The 11,106-nt window shown below is 32.1% G+C and overlaps 2 protein-coding genes across 5 annotated transcripts; one reads left to right on the top strand and one right to left on the bottom strand.

Moving 5' to 3' along the window:
• Positions 1–891: 891 nt before the first annotated feature.
• Positions 892–3,676, top strand: PNSL4 (FK506-binding protein 16-2). Of its 4 annotated transcripts, none has more exons than XR_013515290.1 (6): positions 892–1,298; positions 1,761–1,859; positions 2,217–2,277; positions 2,394–2,462; positions 3,266–3,386; positions 3,485–3,676. XR_013515290.1 is itself a non-coding variant. In XM_078316854.1 (5 exons), the coding sequence occupies exons 1-5, from the start codon at positions 939–941 to the stop codon at positions 3,331–3,333; spliced, it is 657 nt and encodes a 218-aa protein (XP_078172980.1). In that variant the 5' UTR covers positions 892–938; the 3' UTR covers positions 3,334–3,432. The 4 variants fall into 4 exon arrangements, 2 of the variants coding, with proteins under 2 accessions (XP_078172980.1, XP_078172981.1); XR_013515289.1 differs by having other exon boundaries at positions 3,266–3,396; positions 3,495–3,676; XM_078316854.1 differs by lacking the exon at positions 3,485–3,676 and having other exon boundaries at positions 3,266–3,432.
• Positions 3,677–5,813: 2,137 nt separating this feature from the next.
• On the bottom strand, positions 5,814–6,662 carry LOC144566424 (heavy metal-associated isoprenylated plant protein 20-like). The gene is made up of 2 exons (XM_078316438.1): positions 6,372–6,662; positions 5,814–6,276 (listed from the first exon to the last, which is right to left on the bottom strand). Exons 1-2 carry the CDS (start codon positions 6,520–6,522, stop codon positions 5,978–5,980), a joined length of 450 nt encoding a protein of 149 aa, XP_078172564.1. The 5' UTR covers positions 6,523–6,662; the 3' UTR covers positions 5,814–5,977.
• Positions 6,663–11,106: the final 4,444 nt, after the last annotated feature.

Here is an 11,106-nt window from a genome sequence, read left to right as displayed (position 1 = left end):
CCAAGTTGGAATTGAACCTGCAATTATGAACTTTCTAAGACTTAAATATCAAAAATGGTCACTTTCGTGCCTAAATAATTTGGATTTCACGATTAAGTCATTCATCCTAGCTATCTAGACCATAAGCACAGGTTGGTCTAGTTTATCCCTAGACTAACATGAATTTAGAAACCAATTAAGTGTTGATTTGACCAAGTGACTGTATGCCGAAAGCCCCTAAACTTCTGTCTCAATAAACCACATAACTCATTTTATTTGTTTGTTTTAAATTGTTTTATTTAAATTCAACTCTCACTTCGGATATTAAACCAACAAAACCAATTTTCAAACAACCCCCCTCCCCCATTTACTTTTATTGTAGTATTTTAGAATTAATTAATTTAGCAAAAAATAATATTTACCGTTGTCTTTGGATCGATATCTAAACTACTACAATGATATATTGTATGCTTGCAATTGACTTTAATTGTGTACGAAAATTTATGAATTTAAAAGTAAAAAAATGTATTCAATTGACCCAATAATTCTATACCTAAAATACACAACATTTTTCACGCAAAACAACCAAAACCAAATTTCTAGAATTCGTATTGTCTCCGATTTTGAGTTACTGCAGAAAAGATCTGTACCGTTGGTTGCACAAATAGCGAAGAAATCCCGTCAATTTTCAGATAGTCCGAATTTTAAACTCAAATTATACGTTGATGTTAAAAAATATATATGTATTTTTAATATATCTTTCTATTTTTGTTTACTTTTAGAAAAAAAAAAAAATCAAGGCTCATGGGCTTTAGGGCAAATTATCACAAAAGAGCCCAAGAAATAACAATCCAATCCATCCTTTTCCAATTATTTTCAGAATGTATTTTTGAGATAAAAATCCCGCGACCATATCCTCTCTCTCGTTCTCTACTTCAAGCGTTTTTCACAGAGCAAACATGGCCATCTCCATGTTATCTCTTCCCAAACCAACAATCATTCCTTCCTTTCGCAACCCCCAAAAAACCCCCCATTTTCTCCCCAAATCCACCTCTTCCATCTCTTCTCCTTCTACTTCTTCTCTTCCAGAAGAAACCTCTCCATGCATTTCTTATAACAGGAGAAGGTTGATTGAGCTGGGAATTGGGGTTCTTGCTTTTCCTCTCTTCTCTGTCTCTGGTGCTAATGCCACCAGGATTCAGTACTATGCCACCGTGGGAGAGAAGCTCTGTGACATGAATTTCGTAAAATCCGGACTCGGCTTCTGCGACGTGTCAATTGGTACCGGTATACAACCTCCAAGAGGAGAGCTCATCAATGTGAGTAGTTACTGGTACTTCTCAGGTTCTTAGGGATGATAAACTGTGTCGTGCTGTATGGTGACCAAATTCAGAGAGACGATTACAACATATTAGTCATGCTGTGACTGATCATCGTTTGGTTATATTTAACTATTTTTTCGTAATTTAAGTTAGTTTATTCAAGATTTATCATTCAATTGAGATCTAACGGTTCTATCACATGTGACTTGGGTGACCACATGTTTGTTACGTGCCGTGACCGGACCAGTTCGTGTGCCATACCAATTTTCTGAAAGATACAGTTCCATCTAAATTATGAAAAAATATGGAGTTCTTTGCACATCATAACAAAATTATTGTTGGTGTGTCTTGTAAATAATAAGACTACCCCCATTAATGAGCACCAATTGAATCCAGAAGGGAAACCAAAAAGGAACTTAATTATTGGTAATATTGGTATTATAGGATTAACTGTGCCAGTTACAGATACACTACACTGCGAGATTTGCCAATGGTATCGTATTTGATAGCAGTTACAAACGAGCAAGACCGCTTACCTTGAGGATAGGTGTTGGCAAGGTACTCTCTCTCTCTCTCTCTCTCCACCATATCCTAATGTTGTACCAGTAGGTTAGCTAGATACCAGTGAGTGGTACATATAGTATTTCTGCCTTCTAGACATGTTTTCAGAAATAAACAAAATGCAATGAGTCCATATCCTCTGAGTAACAGAATATTCCTATTTAAATCCGGACCGTCCGATCAGAATCCAGGCCATCCAGCCCGGGGTGGAATGCACGGGCCCCTTTAATATTCTTGCAGATTCTGATCGGACGGTCTGGATCCAATCACAACTATTTTGTTACCTTAGGTGATATGAATTCAATTACAAATTGGATCATTATTACAAATTTCATTATTGTACAACTATTGTAGGTGCTACCAGGGCTTGATCAAGGTATCCTAGGCGGAGGTGGTGTTCCACCAATGCTCGCCGGTAATATTTTTGCACCAAGTAAATGATATGCTATACCTCTGCTAGAGGCGCTTGTAAATTTCTCTCCTCTTGTAGTTTGAACTTGTTTTCGATTTTATTATTTATTTTTTTAATAGGAGGAAAGAGAAAGCTTATGATCCCTCCTTTACTGGCTTATGGACCTGAACCTGCTGGCTGTTTTTCTGGTAAGAAAATGTTGCATGCAAAAACAAAATTTTGCTGGTATCAGCCTGAACTCAGTTTAACCATTTTTGAAATACTAGAGATTATTAAAGGGCCAAATGTATCTGAAAATTTAGACTGGGTATCTTGTCTAGTTGTCTGGTACAGATCAAGGGCAGTGGTAGGGATGTAAATACGTGTCGTGACCAGGTCAGATATTTATGACCAAATTCAGAGGGATAGACAGTCACTGCACGTTAGTCACACCGTGACGACACATGTCATTTCTAACATTTGTCATGTTTGGTAGCATTTAACTATTATTTTCGTAATTTAAGTTATTTTATCAACATTCACCATTCGATAAAGATCTAACGGTCCTGATAACGCATGACCATGTGACATGTTATGCCGTGACCAAATCAGTTTGCATGTCGTACCGTGCCGTGCCAACTTTCTGAAGGATGATCACGCCACGCGAATGGTCACGGCATAGGACACGCGAGTCACAGCACGTGAAAGGCATACATGTTGTGTCGTGCCATGCCGTATCCGGTCATGTCATGACTTTTTTACATCACTACGTAGTGGTGTTGCGGTGCACATTGCCTTGGATCAGCATTAGCTTGTGCTGTTGTGCATATACTGAAATATTCGATATGGAATGGAACATGCCATATCAGCACTTTATAATAAGTTTTCTGACCTTCCTTATAACTGAGAAATTAGGGACTGATAGCAACTCCAGAACTTGGGGGAACCAAAATGTGTTAAAAATGAATTTGGAGAAGTTTATAAACTCTCAAATAATATAATTTCTTTCCAGGTGATTGCAACATACCTGCGAATGCAACTCTTCTATATGATATTCTTTTTATTGGGCTGTACAAGTGAAGAACATTTCTGAGCCTATGACTGTGAACAATACAACAGAATTGTATATTCAGGATGAAATCCCTATAACTTTATGACGGTAAATATTTTGTTTTGATTTTTGTTTGTTCTTGTTTTGTAATCTTCTCATATCTCTCAATCAATTTACCAGATTTGGGTACAGAGTTAAAACAAATTGCGGAATAGTAGACGAGGTAAGACCTCCAATGAGTTTGAGTTATAGTCTTATAGACCCACTTGAGATTTATATCAGAAACTCATTACCAGTACAATTTTAGCATAGTCCAACTTGCTGTAATAAACAAGTAAGATGTATATAGATGCATAAACTGTTGACCATGTTGCTTTCCTGTATCCATTATGAAAAAGAAAAAAAATCTAATTCCAATGACATTACATACCATATTATTCTCAATTACTGAAAATGTAAAAAAGATTTGGTACAACATAAATTAATATTACTGTTACCAGCTGGTGTGTCCCAAGTATCGTATTTTCTGAAACAAAAGCCCCTCTGGTAAATGTTTTCAGAAAACAATTCTCGAAGTCCGATCATTTGTGGCCGCAAGCTGTGTATGTGTGTGTGACCATGTGCAGCAAATGTGTGGCTGATGCTGTCAGAAAATGTAATGCATAAGGTCACACAAAGATATGGCTGCACGCGATTAAAATTTTTAGTGTAGTCCTATAAAGTAAAAAACTATTATCTTTCACTATAAATGTTACAGTGGGATAACTGGTAAAATAAATTGTATCTAAAGTAAAATTTGAAAAGATAAAATAAAGAGCTGATGTAAAATAAGATGGCAACAGTTTCTCGTGCCATGCCATGCTAGCTAATTCGAGGGGGTTCAAATTCCTCTACTTTTGGTGTTTTCATGCTTTTATTTTTAAAATTTTAATATAAAAAATAAAAATTATGACAATATAACTCCTTTTATTGTTATAAAATTTGTAAAAATATACTGACATGGATAATTTATGTACGTTATTTTTGTTAACTTATTAATTCATATAAAACAAGATTGAAAAGTGGAAAAAAAAAATTATGTGCACGCATAAATAAAATAATATAAATTAATTTTAACGGTTTTATTTTGACATATAAATTTGAATTTTTTCCTATTAAAAAAATTAAAAATAAAGGCATAATTAAGAAGAAGAACAATGGAGGCATCAAGTAATTATGAATATATGAAATTGGGAAGGTTTTACAAAATTTTGGGTTGCTTTATATAAGCACCAGATTCTTTGCGCGTGTACAAGCTGTATGTAAATCTAGTTCGGTAGGAAGTATCAATCTTTAAATTCTCAAAATATGATTGGCATGGACACCCATTACATTACAAATCCAACTTCAAACAGAAAAAGCCAGGGCACTAGTAAAAAGTGCCACTGCATTTGAAAAAGTAAAATTCTTCTCAAGTAATTTGTAAGCTCCTTCTAACTTAGTAGTTAAGGTAGTTACTTCAACGCTAAATAATTCAGCATTTGTGTTATAAAATGAAATTTTGGTGATTTCATGTGATAGGTTCAAGTTTTTTTTTTTTTTTATGTTATGAAAAAATCGGAATTATATTTCATGAGGAAAATATGGATTGCAGCAACTGCTCCTATTTTGTGACAAGGAAGCAGTTTTAAAACGCAACTGCTCCAACAAATATTTTGCTCATTTTGTGACATGGAAGCTGTTTGTTTTAACTGGTAGTAAAATAAGAGAACATGCCAAAGGATATACTTTTTGGAGACTTGTTTTTTTTTTTTTTTTAATTTGGCCATAGTATTTTTTTTTTGTTAACAAATATTTTAGTATAACTATTGTGGATCTATTTGTTCTTTATCAAATAAATGTTTCAGATTTCAGACGGAAAATAAACGGCTATGAAAAAAACACCATATAACTTCTTTTTTTCCTCATGATGGTTCAGACTAAGGCCCTGTTCGACGGACACATGGAATTGGGAACGGGTTTGGGATATGGATCAAATAAACTGAATTTTTTTCTTCCCACGCGAACATAACCTAAATTTTGTGTGGGAAAAAAAAAATATGAAATTATGTTTAGAGAAGTGAAATTGTAAAAATCTAAAAATCTAAAAGGACATACATTTAAAGTTCAGCTTGCCTGTTAAAAGGAGGTTGTACTTTAAAAATCAGGATTTTTTACTTGATATATATTTACAATTTTAAAGTTGAGCTTGCCATGTCCATTCTTCTAATTTCACTACAACATTATTTCTTATAATAATTTGGTCACATTAGTTTGAATTGGTTGCTCCTTAACTTGTCCTCATTGAATAAATTTATTTATGTTTTAACTTCTAATGAATAATTAATCTCCAACTAAATGGTAACAAACTGTTGACATTATAATTTATGTGAGATAATGTTTATTAGTGAAAATATATAATCCACATCAACAAAAAGTGCCACTGGTGTGCTCTTTTTATTTTTTGGGTCTCTGCTTGTGAGCAATGAAATAATTTAAAAGTTCAATACCCAAACAAAAAAAATTCATATCCAACCCCAGACGCACAACATAAAATATTAAAACAAAAGATAACAAAAACTAAAAAAAAAAAAAAAGCACAGCTAGCTTAATTAATTTAGAATTATAATTAAATCAGAATGAGATTACATTACATTACATAACAGAGCAAGCATTGGGATTCTCATCACTGAAAAGAGTAGCAAAATGATCCTCCTGCCTGGGTACATAATTGGAGATGGCAAGCGCCTCCGCATTCCTGACATGGCCAGCGGGGGCCCGCTTGTCATATGTGTTAGGAGCATAAGGGTGTGCTACCACGTTGTAGGGGATGTATGGCCAGATCTCAACTCTCTTCCCTGTCGACTGTGCTCTCTTCACCACCTTTTGAGGCTCCACAAATCCGCTCACTGTCACCTTGTGCTGTTTCCTGTTTATCTCCACATTTTGCACCCCTAGTAGGTAATAAATTCATACCATTTTATTTTTCATTTTATGGAAAGAAAAATTGATGGCAAAAGGAAGGAAATTTTAAAGAAAGAAAGGAAACCTTTCATGTTGGAAAGGGTTTTCTTGATCCTGAGTTCGCATCCATCGCAATCCATTTTGATCTTGAGATCCACTGTGTTAAATTGCCTCTTCTTGTTGTACTTGTGCTCTTTTACAAATAAGTCCCACAAATAACCCAAACTTCCTCCCATTCTGATACTTCTCTCTTTCTCTGTCTCTCTGTCTCAGTTCAGTTCTCTCTGCAGAGCAGAGCTAGTAGATAAGTACAAAGTGTTTGATATACAGAGAAAATCTCACAGCAGAGGTAGAGAGAAAAACATAAACCAGATGGTACAAAAACACGGTAAAGAACTTGAGAGTTTATGTATTGAAACAGGAGGAGGAGGAGGAGGAGGAGGAGAGAGGAGAGGAGAGGAGAGGAGACTGGAGAGAAAGGATGAGTGTGTGAGTGAAGAATTTAATGCTTTGGAAATCTACACCTCTGTTTTTTAAACAGAGGCAGGGATTGCTTATATAGGCCCTCTTCAGTGGCACCTTATTCACAGCTCCGCTCCCTGACAAAAGTACAAATCACCAATTACGTAAATTTATTTCTTATGGTTGTATTGAAGAAGGATCATCTTATTTATTTATTTTATTTTATTTTACATCTGTTTAATAATATAAGTTATGATTTAAATTAATATGATGAGTAAAAATTTGAAAAATAAATCTCTGTTTATGATAGTGTACTTTATTGTTTAGGGATGTCAATGACACTGTATATATATATCAGTTCACCTGGTCTATATCATATTCGACAAAATAAGAGTAATAAGATTTTGTTTGGTTAACTTATTAGATATGAATAAGGAAAAAGATTTTTACATAGAGATGATGTGTGATATGATAAAGTTTTATACTTTACTAAATTTTTATAATATAAATTAGTTGTATTCGTTATTATTTTATTTTTTTAGAAGGATTTAAATGCCTTCATTTTTTATGTCTCTATCATGCCTATATTTTTAAGAACTTTAATAACTCAAAATTTAAAACTTTTAAAGTAAAAATAAAACCGTTGGATATGATCTACATCATTTTATCTTTGCACATGTAAAAAATTATGATATTTCAACTTTGTTTTTATTATCATCAAGAGCATGTAAAAACGTACTAATGTGGGATAATTTATAGGCGTTGATTTTTCAAATGATAGATTCACATAAAAATAAAATCGGAATGAGAAAATAACATAGATCACAGCTAACGATTTTATTTTGATGTTTAAGTTTTAAATTTTGATTTATTAACGTTTTCAAAAATGGAGGCATGGTGGAGGCACAAAAAATGGAGGTATTTGAACCCTCCTCTCTTTTTTTTCCTTGTTTTGAAAAAAAAAAAATTTTACCGGAAGCACAAATCGGGATGTCGATAGCACCTTTTTATTCAATCCGTATCGTATTCGAAAATACAAATAAGAGTAAGATATTTTTTCATTAATTTATCGTGTATGGCTAAGAGTAAAGAATTTTTTTCGTTATCATAATGGATATAGATATGAAAATACTTCCACTCAATCCGTATCGTGTTGGTTGATGCTCCTAACTCTATAGACAAACTGTAAAATAAATTAATCCATCGAAAGAGATAATTTAATTTATGTCTTCATAACTTTTTATCTTACATTTCATCTAGCATGTTAAACGTGAAACAAAAATATTACTTTAGCTATATATTACTCGTCCTAAATGCTGTCGAAGAACTAAAATTAGGAAACAATTGAATTAGGTACAGTATCTTTGTAAAACCCCAATTTAATTTCACCGCTAAGTGAGTTAGGGGTTTAAGTAGCGAGTTGATTCTTCTTTTCTTTTCTTTTTGAAAAGTGAGTTGATTCTTCTTTTCAAAATAATATAAAGAAAGGTGCTAAGTTCATATTTTATCAATCCATCTACAAGACTACAAGTCTACAACTGGCCTCCTGTTTACAATTCATTACAGAAAATACCGAAATTTTTAAATATACCATACTTCCAAAAAAAATAAACCAAACAACTACGATTTCTGAAAAATTCGATTTTTGACATTGCCGCATCCCCTAGGTGCGGCCACCTTTTTTCGGACCGCATCTAGGGGATGCAGCCACCCCTTTTTTTCCCGTTCAGATTGAACTACACGAAGAAGAAGAAAAAAAGGAAAAAAAAAAAAGATGGCCGCATCCCCTAGATGCAGCCCGCAGAAAAGTGGCCGCATTTTGAGAATGCGGCCATGTCAAAATTTAAAATTTTGAGAGAAAGTGGTGGTTTGATTTATCTTTTTTAGGATAATGGTATATTTAAAAATTTCGGCAGAAAATATGAAGGACGAAATCGAAATTGTTGTTGTAAAACCAATTGTATTTGTCATTTATAAAATTAAAAAGTACGCTTTTCTATTTTCTATTAAAAAGGTTTATGCACACATTCTCTTGCTCCATCGGTGGGAATTTAATTGATTAAAAAGGTTATGAACACATTCTGATTCTACAATGCATTTTATATATGTATTTCTTCACTTAAAAAAATAATTGAGGTGTACTTTAATGTTTTAAAAAAATTCTCTTTTTGGCAAGGTCAAGTGTCAACTTATTTTAATTTAAATGACCGATTCGACTCACTAAAAAAACAAAATATGTTTATACAAATTCAAAACTTATGTGATGGATTCTTCGCTAAAAAAAAGTCATAGCTCCTTTTCCAACTAAAAATTAAATAACAAATCCGAACTGCTTATTTAATCTTCTTCGCAAACAAAGTAATGCATGCAAAGATATTAAAATTCTAATTATTTTCACACATCAAGGGACCAATTGTTTTTGTTATTTTCTTTTTAAAAGCAAAGTTTTTAGAGTCAGGCCTTAAACTTAAATAATCATTGACAATTCTTAATTAAATTTCACACGTAAAATAGTGTCTTTTCGCTAAATTGAAGTTGTTTTTAAGTCAAAAGACTAACCAAGACACTAAAAGTGTTATAAATTGACTTGATTTGTTCATTTTTGATCTCATGATTATATACAAAATGACATCCAATTTTTTTCTTAAACTTTTAGATGCAATAATGCTTGTGAAAAAGATCAAAAATCAAAATGATCACAGTGATACTTGTTGTTTGGGATCCAAAATTTAGAATACTAATAGGAAAAACAAATTTACAACATTTAGTCACTAAATTTAGGTGTTACCGATATGTATAAAAGTTTCCATTAAATAAAGTGGTAGAACAAATATACTTCTATCATTATCATATTTCATAATTAATTAAGTAAAACTATCCTTGGGTCTTTTGTGTTGGTAATCTCTGTACCAATTCATAAATGTATGTTTTTCAGGGGAAAAACTAAAAGAATGCTACAGTAAAAATACCCCAACCATCAGAGTTCATCACGGTTGTTATCATGAATTTTATGTTATCACAAAAAGAAAAAAAAAGAAAAAATGACTAATCTGACAATCAAATAATATATCATGAATTATCGATCTCATTTTTATACCAACTAAATATCTTTAAAAAAATAAAATTACCGTAGCAGAATTGGTACAGATAAAAAATTCGAGGGCAAGTTTGTAATTTTATAATTTACGGAGGATATTAAATAAAAATCGGCTAGGTGATTATGTGGTCAATCACATGAAATAGTTTAAATGCTTTTTCTTTAATTTTTGATTATGATGGTGTGTTTCACAAGAAAAACAGTATTGCCATGGAAGTATGGAACAAAGAAAACTTCGACGAATACAATGAAAAGCAATTGGCATGGAGTTCAGATATCTAAAAAAATTGAATTAATTAATAATATGTGACAAATTCAGACCGTTCAAATTCTCATATCACGAATCTTGAAAGTTGAAACAAGCCATGTACTCTTAATATTGTTCGTAAACCTAAATTGGTACCATGAAAAGTTTTTGACTCGATTTTGAGATAAACTGAAAAGTTCAATTATTTGTTTAAAGAATACACACTCATTGGCATGATCATCTCAATTCTCAAACTAAATAATTGAAATTTCTTCTGAAAATAAATGCCAGAAATGGTTGTCATACTGTCATAATCACAATCCGGACAGTATAGTTTACAAAAGTAGTATTCCTTGTGGGACTATAAAGAGTGCACAGGATTGTACTATTATGGTATTCTTGATTAGTCAGTGTTTGTCTGTAGATAACCTCTCTGGAATAAAGTTGCTCTCAAAATTAAACTCCTTTTTTGTTTGTTGTGCACTTGTGCCTCATGAAAATGCTTGATTCAAAGCATGAAAATGAAAACTAAAGATTCATTTACCTTCTATTTTAAATAAAAAGAATGAAGGTTCTTAGTTCCATTCTCATATTAAGCACGTAGATGTTTTGATCTGCCAATGTCTTTGAGTAAAGGTGAAATTTCATATTGAATATCAGCTTTCCAATAAAATATTCTGATTATATGCATATTTTTTATGGTTTTTTTTTACATGTAGAAATTTTAATTTTATTAGATACGTACTTGCCACACATACTCTCTACATGCAAATTGTATTATCTATTTGATTGGTCATGATTTCATTCTATTCTTCAAATGTCATTTAAGTAATTTTTGAATTGATTGATAATTGATTGGTCATGTCTTTATTTGTTTCTATTTTTTATATTATTTAAAAAATGTTATTTGTCATTTAATATGTCATTTTATTTGAGATTTTTTTTATGAAAATATATAAATAAATAAATAAAAAAAAATATATATATATATATCATTTAAGAAATATTATTTAT

This window comes from Carex rostrata, chromosome 15 (genome assembly GCF_964058835.1).
Source record: "Carex rostrata chromosome 15, lpCarRost1.2, whole genome shotgun sequence".
Classification (NCBI taxonomy): domain Eukaryota; kingdom Viridiplantae; phylum Streptophyta; class Magnoliopsida; order Poales; family Cyperaceae; genus Carex; species Carex rostrata.
Note: the sequence above shows the minus strand (reverse complement) of the source record. Positions and strands in the feature narration are given on the sequence as shown.